At 47.8% G+C, this 13,936-nt stretch overlaps 1 protein-coding gene across 4 annotated transcripts in view; it reads left to right on the top strand.

The window, feature by feature from the left end:
* Positions 1 to 13,674, top strand: part of LOC119437498 (cytochrome P450 3A8) — a 72,713-nt gene extending 59,039 nt beyond the window's left edge. Inside the window, exons 7-8 of one of the 4 annotated variants that reach the window (XM_037704506.2) lie at positions 7,049 to 7,240; positions 11,120 to 12,091. In XM_037704506.2, the coding sequence (XP_037560434.1) occupies positions 7,049 to 7,240; positions 11,120 to 11,653 (726 nt within the window). In that variant the 3' untranslated portion in view covers positions 11,654 to 12,091. Of the gene's footprint in view, positions 1 to 7,048; positions 7,241 to 11,119; positions 12,092 to 13,573 lie in introns of those variants that run through there. The other 3 variants (XR_007465118.1, XR_007465117.1, XM_049660614.1) reach the window with 3 other exon arrangements.
* Positions 13,675 to 13,936: the final 262 nt, after the last annotated feature.

The raw sequence follows: 13,936 nt of genomic DNA, 5'->3' as shown, positions 1-13,936 counted from the left end.
TTTTTTCTCAATGCAGAGATGTGTTTCGACCAAGATAAGTCACGGTCGATGGTGACTCCGAGAAACTTATAGTGGGTTACCGAAGGTATATTCTTGCCATCAATCATGACGGGGTAGCAGGCCATTGACTTCCGCGTAAATGCCATGGCTGCACTCTTAGTCGGTGAGAGCTGAAGTCCACGACTATTTAGGTATTGCGACGTTATTGACACTGCACGCTGTAGCTTCGTTTGTACTTGTAAGCGTGTTAAGCTCGTGGTCCATATACAGATGTCATCTGCATACACAGAGACCGAGACTGCGCCTGTGAGTTCTTTGACGAGTCCAACGAGAACAACATTAAATAAGGTTGGGCTCAGTACACCTCCTTGAGGCACCCCACGATAGACAGGATGGTTCCTTGTATGACCGTCTAGAGTTGTCATAAATATCGTTCTATCTCGAAGATAGCTGGCTATCCACTGGTGCATACGGCCACCAATGCCATATTCCTCAAGGGCATTTAAAATTGCATCATGTAGAACATTGTCAAATGCACCCTTGATATCCAGAAAGACAGCAGCCGTCAACCGACGGCGACGTTTCTGATGTTCAACAGTCGTTACTAGATCAATAACGCTGTCGATTGACGACCTACCCTTTCGGAAACCTGTCATAGCGTCTGGATATATATTACGCTTCTCCAAAAACCATTCTAGACGCATCAAAACCATCCGTTCCATGGTTTTTCCTATACAACTGGCAAGCGCCACTGGTCTGTAGGAAAGCATATCATGGGGTGACTTGCCTGGCTTCAATAATGCCACGATCTTGCTTGTCTTCCAATGTGCAGGCACAGTTCCCGAGGCCCAAGAGAGATTATATAAAGCCAGAAGCTCTTCAGTCGCTCGAGGGCCCAGATGGCGTAGGGTAGAATAGGTAATGCCATCAGGCCCTGGCGCACTTGAGCGTATTGAAGAAGAGATCGCAGCACGTAGCTCTTGCAGCGTGAATGGAAGGTCGAGACGATCGTCCACTGTTGGGGGAGCGCACCTGAACAGCGTAGATACCACTGTTGTAGAGCCGGAGAGATGTAAGCAGAAATCTTCCGCGATCTCCTTCTCACTGCGCATCTGATTGATAGCCAGAGCTCGGAAAGGACGTCGTTGTTGTGGAGTAGATGGCAAGGCTCGTACAACATGCCATATCGTGGACAATGGTTTTCTTGGGTCCAGGCTGCTGCAAAAGGACCTCCAACGCTGTCTGTCGAGCTTTTCTAAGTGTCTTTGAATTTTCTTTTGCACACGACGTGACGTCCTCAAGTCTGATAGCAATTTAGTTCGCCTGTATTTCCTCTCGGCGCGACGACGCACCGCCCGCAGATGCTCATATACAACATCAACGGATGTTCTGGAATGTGATGTTGCGACGATGTCTGTTGTTGCGTGCATTGCTGCTGTAATTCGCTCTTCGATCTCTTGCGGGGAAGTTATACAGCCGCAGGAGTCTTCCAGTTTGTTTTGAAAAGCATCCCAGTCAGTGCGTTGTGCATGATGATTAGGGAGTCTCGTGAACCATCTCAATTGTACATAAGTAGGTAGGTGATCACTGCCGCACGTTTCAGCATCTGTGCACCAGGCAGCAGAAGACGAAAGGCATCGTGAAGCGATAGCTAAATCGAGACAGCTGCTGTACGTTGTGCCTCGCAAATATGTTGGTGAGCCGTCGTTGAGGATGTCAAGACCATTGCTGTTTATGAAGTCAAGAAGCTGTCTTCCTCGAGTGTTTATGGCCCGGCTACCCCAAAGATGGTGGTGTGCGTTGAAGTCACCTACGATAACATGAGGTCCTTGGCTGGAGTCAAGAACAAGTTTCAGGTGTTCAGCGTCAAATCTTCCCCTGGGAGAAATATAGCCACCGATGACCGAGATTGTGCGGCGCTTAAGCTTCAGTGTTATAGAAACGTACTCGTTGCTGTTGTGCACCGGAATTTGGTTTAGCGAGTACGTGAGGTCACATCGCACGCATAGTAAGACTTTGCTAGGATTTCCACTTGTCTCAGACGCGAATTGTTCGTAACCAGACAGTCTAAATTTCGAAGTCATATTCGGCTCGCATATCACAATAACTGGAAATCGATACTTGAGCAGTCTCTGTTTAAAATCTCCGAGGCGACCTCGTAGACCTCGTGCGTTCCATTGAAATATCACGGAATGGCTGATCCTTTCCTGCAGTGACAGCATTGAAGTTGATGATGCCATGGTTCTTGCTATCCTTTATATAGCAGCAAGCACCGGTTCGAGTGCGTCGAGAATTTGCACCGCCGCATTGGCAACGGGCGTCTTAACTCCCATAAGCAGCATTCGCAAGGAACGAACCAATTGTGTAAGCATTGCCTTGATTTGACCATCCGACGACGAAGCTTCGCGTTCATGCTGGCGTTCCGGCTGCACTTCTGCACTCCGAGACGGCAGGGCAGGCCATATAGTAGTGTCCTTGGTGTTCAGAAGAGTAGACGTGGCTACAGGTCCTGACGATTGAGGAATAACAGGAGCGCGCGTCGACTTTTCATGAGGCACCGGTTGTCCTGTTGTCGATGCTGATCTCCTCCTGCGATTACGGGAGCGCCTCTGGTGGCGGTGTATCTTGGTAGCCGCTTCTCTGTGTGTAGAGCGATCTCGCACCATTTTCCTTAGCACGGACATTTCAGTCTTTAATTTTGGACACTCCTTCGACGTTGCCTTGTGCGGCCCATCGCAGTTAGTGCATTTCAAGTCAGAGCCATTACACATCGACTCATCATGATCACCACCACAGCGGGGACATGTCATCCTGTTTGCGCACACAGCACTTACGTGCCCGATTTTCTGACATTTACGGCACTGTAATGGCCTTGGGACGTATGGACGGACAGGATGTCTCACATATCCCACTTTCACATGTGATGGTAAGTTGTCTCCCTCAAAAATGAGCTTTATGCACCTCGACCGTCCAAAACGGTGTATGTCTGTGATATGGACAGTTGAGGATATTAGCGTTGGGAGATCGCCATTATCAATATCTGTATCCACATCGTAGATCACACCAGCCGTGGTACTGCCTCCCTGTACGATGAATGAGCGGACAAGGATATTTCCCAGCTGAGTTACAGCCTTTAAAGTGTCAAGGATGCTTCGTGTAGAGACATCAACAGTAAGGATGTTTTTTCTGCTATTAATACGGACCTCTCTGATTTGCCCTGGAGCCAGCTTCTCGAGATAGGCAGTGAGAGTTTGCCTATTGAGGGAATTGAGGTTGCCAGTAGCAGCGATGGGGATGTAGGCGATTGTATACGTTTGCTGTGAGGGCGGCTTATTGTAGTTGAGCTCACTCACGCTTGAAGTCCTGGGAAGTTTCCTCTTCAACCGGCGCTTTGTGGCCACTGTATATCCACCGTCGGATTCCATGTCGTCCACGTCAGAGCCGCTCGATGACCCTGGCAGAGTCATGTGCAGATGGTCGGACGCAGCAGACCGACGTTCAGCTTGGAGGCCAGCCCCCAGCCGTGGCGGCAGAGGGGGCGGAACGTCCGTCATTGCTATCGATACTGTACCCGCCACGGAGGCGTCGGTACGCACAAAGTTAAATGAAAAACCAGAGCGAAGCAGGAACAGCAGCTGATCAAGAACTCGTCTTCTTCTTCCTTCTCATTTTGGGTCCAAATTATTGGGACAAGCGAAGCCTGGTGGATTTAAATGGATTTCGGGCGCTTGAGCGCTATGTGGTGCTTTGTCACCAGGACTGCTCTTCTCTGTCGGAGGTTGCGAGAAAATTGTGAATCCTGGTCTAATCTTAATATTGTGGGCTTCAGCGAAGGTTCAGTGATTTGATGGCTGCTTTGGTGCTATTATTAGATAAGGGTAGGCGCGTTGATTTGCTCGCTAGACCCGATGGCTCTCGGTGCGAGCACGGCGCTTTCCTGTGCCCTGTGGTCGTGTGTGTGCTTGTGTATTCCCAGGGAGAAGGCCACAACGAGGTTAATGCTGGGACCTCATGCTCGAGTGTGTCATCGGCCATCATTTCAAGAGGAAACCCCGAGCTCTCGACCAACCACCGACGCTTCGGGCAACCTGACAGCTGGTCACCCTCAGGTCGGATCTTCCGGCGGGGGAGGAGTCTGTTGCGTCCCGAATCGGCCGGGCGCATTCTTTGATTGTTTCCCATCGAGGCAGGCCCTTTCATGAGCGTCGCCGAGACGGCGACAGTGCCAGACACCGACGAGACAGGCAAACAAGCGCCCCAACTAGGCAGTGCGCATTCTTTAGGTGCTTCCCACGATGCCACCCCCTTCATCAGCAGCCGCCTACTTGGCGACGCGGCGCAACACCAGCTGGGACGCGATGACAAAGAAGCTCACGAAGCTTGCCCCCCTTCGTTAGACGCGGGGATTAGTGCAAAGGCCATTCTCCCGACCCGGGCAAGCTGACCGTCGGAGGGCAAGAAACAGGTCACCGACTTTCGTAGAAGGAGTGTCAACCCCCTGTTTCCGGATTGCCTCGCCCTTGCTTCGAAGGTGCAACATTGGAGGCGGAGTTCAGCGAACAAGACGGCCCGTCTGATTGGCCGCATCAAGGTCATCTGATTCCCTAGTCGGGTCAACTAGGGAAGACCGATGTTTTATAAGGGGACACCTTGCGTGCAGTGGCGTGTCCTGACGTGTTCCGATATGAACTGAGACATGTAGTGAGCTGAGACTTTCAAAGTGCTCCCCCATGGAGTGGGCTTCGATATTTGGAGCCACTGTAAATATGTAAAATAAACCATTTTTTCTCTCGCTCTCACTCCCGGACGTACTCATCCCTTTGGCTGAAGGCTCACCGGCCTAAACGCTACCCGAGTCTCAACAACCCGTTCCTAACAACTGGCAGCAGCGGCGGATTAATCCCCGACCCGCAACACTAGAAAGATTAATCCCTTCGACCTTACGTTTGGTGCGTTTAATATGGGTACCAGGTCACCACGGTTTGTTTTTAAATGAAATGGCCGACGCACTCGCACGTACATCCCTACAGTTAGTGTTGCACGATTGAAGTGGGACTAGGTGAGGGGGGGGGGGGGGGACAAACAGCGAAACTAGGAAACCTATGTGAAAAAAAATGTTCGAAAATTTTAAATCAGAATACTGTCATACCAGTAAATATTCCGTTTTAAATATTTTTCCTCTACTAAAACAACACATGTTACTTTGTTTCGATTTCACAATTTATTAGTTCGTTCTTGGTGACCCCTACAAACCAGGGATTCTGGCGCAAGACTTCGCAATACTGTGCAAACCAGCTATTATGTCGTGCGGAATGACGTTCCTCCCTTGAACGGGGCGGTTTCATCCCAGTTTTTTTTTCCTTGCGCGTTTTTTCAAAGTGTGGCGTGCGCTTCACTTCAATTTTTGCGTGGCCTAGCGCATGGCATTGGTGAAAGGTCTCAGTGCAGATTTTTTTGTTATCGTGCAAGTTCACGCTGCGGCATCCGACGCGCTGTCTCTCGTCGTGACGATAAATGCGAAACGCTCCGCGAAGAAACGTCGCGCTATATCCGTTCACTCTCCCTTACGCAGGCTCTGAGTGTCCGAGAGGAAGCAAAATTAGTAAGTCGAATGTTTTCCAAGTGATAATGTGGCGCAATGTTGTCTTGTCTGACAACTGTTGTAAATGAATACATGGCGTCGTCCGTAATTGCGATTGATTCTGTGAAAAGGTTTCACATATGTTGCTATACATTACGACGGTGAGCTGTCCATAGTACTTCTCATCCATTGAAAGAAGTTTTGTTTGGTCAGTTATATTGGTTGCATTATTCTAGACGAATAAATGTGAAGTTGCTTTTGAAACTTCTGTGGCATTGTCTTTTATTTCCATCCTATTCGTTCATCTTCCTAAGGAACCTACTGGAGCAATTGCCGTCAAGAACAGCCTAATTATGATCACATTAAGACATACGCCACTAGTATAGTTTAATGATGCGCTGGTGCTTCACCTGAGGTGAGTCGCAAGCTCGCTTCAGCCTGAAAAATAGACAGAGAAAAAAAAAAGAATTGCTGCTGGGCGTAACGGTCGAAATGCCGGACGCTGAAGAAGTTCGAACATGCGCGCCAAGCAGCTTAAATCTTGACGTCACTGCCATTTCCGGTTGTGACGTCAGTTTTTATTTTTTATTCTTTGCTTGCTGTTAGTTGTCCCCCCGATACGTAGATGGCGACGGTTGCAACGACACGCCATTTTCTTGACATGTGAGCTTCGCTACCCGTTTACATATGCCTTGGCAGTTGTATGTAGCTGCGGTCTGCTACGCCGCGTAGATACCGCGGCCGCCGCGGGGAGCCGCGATGAGTCCGCTGACTGAGTGCTCTGCGGCTTGCTGACGAAAACCGCGTGTGGCTAAAGTCCCTTTACGTATGGCGCGTCGTCGGCGCCAAAATCGAAGGTACTGGTGTCTATGTAAACATCCAAAATCAAATTTCAACTGCGTGCCACGGTGACGTTCAGTAGGCGCAGCCTTGTTGGCACGCCCCGCTCCGCCGTATAGCCTTCGCAGTGCAAGCACTTGAAGAAGTGGAAGCACCGCGCGGAGGACGCTTGGTTGCCAATAACTCCGCTTCTGCTGAACGCATTGGAGTACTTTTTGTGGCAAAGTATTTCTCAAATAGTGTTGGTTAGCTTCGAATGAATTTTTAGGCTTCGATAAAAAGTGGTTCAAGGCCCCTTTGAGGATGTTTTGAAAGCGTTGCCCAGCCTCTTTAGTTTCCCTGCTATGCTGCAAATAAAGCGCCATAAGGGAAAATGTGGGCCAGGCTAGTGCAGGCGAACTTAATTGGCGACATCTGAACATTTGCTGCGCATGAACGTCTTTGATGCACACGCTGGAAGTCCATTGCTTTACGCTATTTGCCTTCATTCGGTTTCAGGAGTTTACGCGGAGTCATGATAAACAGAGCTGAACAAAACAAGAAAGAACATGAAAAAAGGCAGCCCTTTTACGTGATGTATAGGTATATTTGATATTGTCGAAAATAAATTACCTTGCTCCTTCGCAGGAGGCGGCTAAAGCGGGCACTGAAGCCTCAAAAGTGACTGCCGAGCAGCCGACAGCCGCTGCCGAGCCCATTGACGACGACACGCTGCTGGCTAACAGCCTGCTGTTCCTGGTCGCCGGTTTCGAGACCACCGCAAGCACCCTGTCATTCATTCTACATCTGATGGCTCAGTACCCCGAGGAGCAGGACAAGGCAAGTGCTATATTACAAGTGCTCAGTAGCGCACCCAGGATCTCTGCCAGGGGGGGGGGGGGGGGGGGGGTTGACAGTTTGCCAATACCATCTAAACAGCACTAATTTCGATTTCTTGACGGCAAATTGTCAAAAAAATGCGCTTTTTGCGAGTGTGCAGACGATTGCGCGTCTTACATCTTAGTTGCAGTACTCAAATGCCTAAGGAAAGAAAAGGGGTTAAACAAAAGGGGGGGGCTAAGTCGGCCTCAGGGGGGGGTTACAACCCCCGAATCCCCCCCCGTCGGTGCGCCACTGCAAGTGCTACTTCTAGAAAGCGTCATAACCATATAAAGTCAACCGACAATGATGCCCAGGAAAGCATCGGGGAAATTAGCTGTGGTTGAACTTGAAATGTGGAAAATAATAAAGAAATGGGGAATCAAAGTGGACGAAAAGATAACGTCTCAGCGGTGGGAGACGAACCCACAACCTCCGCATTACGCGAGCGTTGCACTACCAATAGTGCTACGGCGACGGCTATCAATCCGTCCACCAACGTGCGTATTCATGTTTACTAGATCCAGCCCTGGGAGTGCTAACCAGGTAGTGCTAACCAGGTCATTAGGTAGCATACGAGGGTTTTCTTAGCCACGTGACTGCTCTTCTTAGTTCACGTGTTACGTGACGCCGTCGTGCAAAAAAAGGATGTTTCACACCCGCCCATCATGGCTCTGAGTGGCGCTGGTTGGCACTTCGAGGGCTCGATCTAGTAAGCATAAATACTCAGGTTGCTGGATAGATGTATGGATAGCCGTTGCCGTAGCGCAATAGGTAGTGCAACGCACGTGTAATGCGGAGGTTGTGGGTTCGTCTCCCACCGATGAGACGCTATCTTTTCATCCACTTTGAATTCCCTTTATATATATAATATTATATATATATATATATATATATATATATATATATATATAAAATTATAAGAAGTCAACAAAGACACTAAGGACAACATATGGGAAATTACATGTACTTACTAATTGAAATAAGGAAATCACAAATTAATGAACATGAAAGTAAATCTCGTATGTAATATTTATGCGTCCGGGCAGCATGTTGTGGTGTGCTGGGTGCCAGGACAGCGAGACATTGAGGGAAATGTACTGGCAGACCAGCTTGCCACATCCATCGAGGCAAAAGCTGGCAACACATCTATGCTCGTCCCTTTTTCCGATATGAAGCTATACCTACGCAAGAGACTTCGAGTCCACTGGCAACGTTTGTGGGACGCCCAGACTCATAGCAAACTTCATTTAATTAGGCCTCGCCTAGGGAACTGGCCATCGACCACGAAATCTAGAAGAAATGATGTCCTATTCTGTAGGCACAGAATAGGACACACTTACGGCACGCATATTTACCTGTTGTCTGGAAGTGAACCCCCGACCTGTACTAGATGTGGGCGAGCACTTACTGTACTTCACATCCGAGTACAGTGTCCACTAATAGAACCTTAAAGAAAAAGGTACTTTGTTCGAGCCTATAGAGAGAGCATACCCCTTCACCCAGCGATGTTTTTACGTTTTGACCCGGTATTTCAGCACGATTCAGTTTTAGCCTTTTTAAACGACATCGACATTTTGCAAGTTCTTCGCCCGAGAGATTCGTAGCAGCATCCTCTTTCAGAGGACGCTGCTGCAACAGCATATTTGAAATGCACTCTCCTCAAGGCCCTTAATTGCTTCTAAGGGTCTCTGTGAGGCAGTAGTGCCTTGTAGCGCTTACAACTTTTTTATACTATATTATATACATTGCGCCCCTATCACGCCATTGTCATGATCTTATTAATTTTGTCTTTTACGCACCTTTAGTGCGCAGGATTTTAGGCCCCTTTACAGCCACCCTACACCTACCCACTGTGATTGATCACACCATTGCTCACTCAGTACACCACGTCTTGGCGCTCTTTGGCCATAGCTGGCCCTTCCGCCACAAAACAACAACAACAACAACAACAACAACAACAACAACAACAACATCATCATCATCATCATCATCATCAAAATGAAAGTAAGTAAGCGTAATTTCTCCTATGTTGTCCTTGGTGTCTTTGTTGGCTTCTTATGACATTATAAATAAAAATCAGGCCCCTCGGTTCCCTTTCTTCTCGTTCATTGCGTAACGAGGGTCTCGAATCCGGCAACATTGATGCCTTCATGCAGGTAGCATATGTGGGTTTATTGACCAGTTGCCTTCACCCAAAAAGATCACGTACTCGTGACGCCTGCGGCAAAAAAGATTTCCACATCGCCCTCAAGGTTTGTGAGTGCTGGCTCTGGTAAACACGCCCAGGGTGCTGTGAATATTCGTGCTTTGAATATTGAAAATATTGTATCCGATATTGGGGAATATTCGCAGGCCCCTATAACGTTTTTGTTTTCATTTTTTTCAGCTGCAAATGCATCGCGGTTGTCGAGTAGTGGAGGAGCGTCTGTATCAGAGCCGTGATGTTCATGGCTCGAAGCCAACCAGTGACGACAGTTATCTCATTTACGTTGCTGAAGCATTCTAGCGGGACGTTCACCTGATGCTACGTAGATAGCCAGATGTTTGGCTTCGTAAATGCTTAGGGTTGTAAACTGAAAAAGAGCACATAGTACTAATAAGCACTATCACGCCTGCGCCCACCTGAATACGAACTAGCGGGCCGCTTTCAAATACGTGTGATGGGCTCAAACAGGGGAAGGCTCTTAACTGTTTCCTGCTCTGCTTCCGGCGTTGCGTTCGTTGATACACCAGTCGGCAGAAAAAGATTTGTCGTGTAGAAAATTTTTTTTCAACTCGGGGCCAACCCACATTTCCCTATTATACATGTAAAACGCACAAATGCCTTTATGAGAGAGCCACTGGACCGATATGAATTAAGTTTATTGAAATTTAGCGATGAAGTTAAATTGTAGCGACAGTAGCAAGGAAAATTTTGATTTAGCGCTTGGAATTTTTAACGAAAATTTCTGAAAATCGGGAAGTTAAAAAAATAGGAGCAGGTAGTTTGCAAATCCGTAACTCTGCATCAAAAACAGGTGTTGCAGTTCTCTAAACTGCATCCGTTAAAGCATCTAAAGCGAACATGTCTGATATATCGATGTGCATCTTACGTAAATTTGTTAAAATGTTTACGAGGGTTTCGCGAAAGTCCTACTCACAAATTAGTGGTACACTTCAGAGGGGTATGTAATAGAATAATTTTGTCCGCGTTAGATGCATTATTAGGCATAGTTTACGGAATGGTGATATCGCTTTTCATTCCTGAATTAGAGCTGTATACTTGATAGTTTCGTTTCGTCAAATTTTGGAATTTTCTACACTTTTTATTAAAAAACCTTCACGGCTGAAATAAATAAATAAAAAAAAACAATCGGCTGGTTGCACGCCACTAGAGTAACTTTTTCTTTTGAATGTAACACATGTCATCAAATTCGGTGCAGTGGTAGCGAGAACAACCATTTCTCCGTTGCCATGTATTTAGATAGGAGCCCCCCGAGCTAAAGCTTCTTCTGAAAGGGATGCGCTTCGTTGGTCTTTGGTGTCGCGTGCAATGGCACCTCATCAAAAAAGATATTGCAGCGCTCCTCATGTGTTTAAAGCCGAGTTAATAGTGAGGTGTATACTAGCAGCGAACTGCCACTTAAACCAGCGGACATCTGAGACATCTAAACTGAAAAATGGTCTGACGCGACTGCTTGTACCGAAAGTTATGAACTGAGTGCGAAGACCTGGTCACGGAAGTTCCCGAGTGTGACATACAGTGCGTACATATAATGAAACTGGTGTGTCGTTCCTATTTTTTTGCACTTCCTGATGGGCTAGCATTACCTTAAACTGATGCGTCTCTTGTTTCAGTTGCACGAGGAACTCGTGCGAAGGTATCCGGTGGACGAAGACCTGGATTATAGCCAGCTACAAGAACTCGAGCGGCTGGATATGTTCGTCAAGGAAGCGCTGAGGCTCTACCCTCCGGTGACAATGCTGGTGTCGCGCCACTGTCGCGCCGACACGACCATTCTTGGACAGTTCTTCCCGGCCGGATGCGAGGTGCTCGCACCGGTCTGGCACGTTCACCACGACCCTCAAATTTGGCCCGAACCATTTCGATTCAACCCCGAGCGATTTGCCCCAGCAGTAGCGAAGGATATTCATCCCGGCGCTTTCATACCGTTCGGCATCGGGCCCAAGTCTTGCATCGGGAACAGGTTTGCCTTACTTGAATTGAAGGCCGCACTGTGCAAGCTCTTGAGGAGATACGAGGTACTGCCGTGCTCGCGAGTTGAAGACCCTATAGGGCTCATCGTGCAGACGGTGATTATCCGCCCTAAGACACCTATACAGGTCAAGCTGCGGCATAGGACAGAAGCCGGGGCTAGCGCCAAGCCGTAAAACACGCTGGCAACGGAAGACAACATTCTACTGCGTACGCTCTTTTGATACAGCATGGTTAAAAACCCGTAGTGGAAAAGCCGAATCATCGTGAACCGGCAGTTTTTCTACATCTCTACCTTGCAGACATGGGAACGAAGGGCTATTGAGGCACAATAAACACTTGCAATTTTAGATTCTCCAAAAGCCGTGACTCGCGTAACCGACGCGAACCAAAAATGGAATGCACACGCCCAACCACTGATCAGCCATGCGGTCGTGGTGATTTTGCAGCCGAAGTTTTCAGCAGAACGCCGGCGAAATTTCAAATATTGAAGTCAATGGAAATTGCCACATTTTGAACAGGGACGAGTGAGAACGAGTTGTCTGCGGTATGTACTGCTCTTCACGGCCCGTGGAACATCGAGTGACCTCTGTGCATTCAATATATATATATATATATATATATATATATATATAAAGGGTTGTCCAAAACTGATGTCATGTGCATGACTAGTTATGCTGTGAAGATGCTGCGAGAGGTTGCAGCCTCTTTATGGTGGACTCAGAATTCGCTTCTGCGAGCCCATATGTGCTACTGTAAACTTTATCATACAGGCATGCCTCGACCAATAGAGGCAAGTGTGAACATGCCTGTCTCGCGTTGGAACGTACCTGAACATTCTGAGTACGTTTTACCTTGACAACGAGTCGTGTTGTACGTTTTACGTACACCATTTTTTTATGTCTCCCACTTTTGCCCTGCCCAAGTTCAATGCGCGCAGAACAGCACATCGTGGGAAATACGGTCGAAGGCTCATGCAAGACGAAATTGTACCATAGCCACTTGCCCCCCTTTGAAGTCACATTGCTCGAGTACACTTTGCGACACATGCACATTTTGTAGCGATACTGCGGGTTTTAATGCAGTGTTTTTAAATTATTTTATGTAGCTCACACAAAAAATGTACGTACACAAACTGAAAACGTTGTTGGATCCTATAGTAATCGTAGCTGGTGTCGGGAACATTGAAAAAAAAATACGGATTTTTCTTTTGCAGGAACACAAGATGCAGCATACACACGTTTTTCCAAACTAATATAAGGCACAGGGACTTGATGATTCACAGTAATATGCATTCACACATATATAATAAGGACTCATTTAGCGCAGGTAAAAGGTTACTAGTTTTAACATAATTTTCAATTGAATTTCAAATAAGGACTCGAATAAATTTGAATGATCTCATTTCCATTCTAGAAATGAGTTCGAACTAAAAAAGTTAACTTGTCGCGTTTCGAATGCTACAAACGTACTCGTATCTGTCACGAGGCCTACTAAGTCACTACAACTCAGACATCCCGGCAAATTGCCCAGACTGCCCAGAACTTTATTGCTCACTCTCGCACGTACCGCGTTAGCAAAGGGCCCTCTCTCCAGTGAGCCCGAATGGGAAGACGCCCTCAAAAGCCGGACCTCAAACTCCAACTCAAGGCTGTCCAGAGGGCCCAAGAACTGGCGGAGCGTAACCACGTTCCCGTCCCCACTTGGGCCAGAGGAGCTCCCCGCGTGGAATCTCCAACGGCTTAAAACTCCTCTGGACCTCAATAAAGTTCTTGACTGACGTACATTTTCATCGGCTTAGATTCTTCGCCGTAGATGCTGCCTCTTGTTCCCTTTATATGATTTTAGAATAAATCGTTCCGCATTCACGGGCCGTGGGTAAGGGTCGGGTACATAGGTCGGCATACGCACTCACGAGCGCACTGACTCGTACTCGCTCCATATTTATTTTACAGGCCTGAGATGAAGCGTTAGTGAGTGAAGAAGGGTGTGAGTGGACACGTGAGTATAAGAACGAGAGTGAGTATGAGCAGGAGTGAGTGACGGTCATCGTGAGCGCGAACGAAAGTCACCGACGGTGATTTCAAGTCGACGAGAGTGACGGTCGGAGAGTGTGGGTGGACCTGAGTAAGGATGCGAGCGAGTGTCCGTAAGTGGGAGTGGATGCGAGAATGAGCGGGGTTGAGTGCCAGGAAGTGTGAATGGAAGTGACTGTGAGCGCGAGTGAGTACTGACGAGTGCAAGTACACGTGAGTGTGAGTGAGTACCGAGCCTGCGAAAATACTGGGGAGTGAGTATCCGCTATCCACCTATTCTGCCGATTTGCGGTCGGGGACCCCTCTAAGGCTGATTTGGTTAGCCTTTCCTTCACTCTCCAGTACCCCGTGCCCTGACATCAATGCAACATCCACAGAAGCTTTCAGATACTATGTTTATAGAGTTGCAAGAGCTTCTTGGTT

The sequence above is a fragment of the Dermacentor silvarum genome, chromosome 1 (assembly GCF_013339745.2).
Source record: "Dermacentor silvarum isolate Dsil-2018 chromosome 1, BIME_Dsil_1.4, whole genome shotgun sequence".
Taxonomy (NCBI): Eukaryota; Metazoa; Arthropoda; class Arachnida; order Ixodida; family Ixodidae; genus Dermacentor; species Dermacentor silvarum.
Note: the sequence above shows the minus strand (reverse complement) of the source record. Positions and strands in the feature narration are given on the sequence as shown.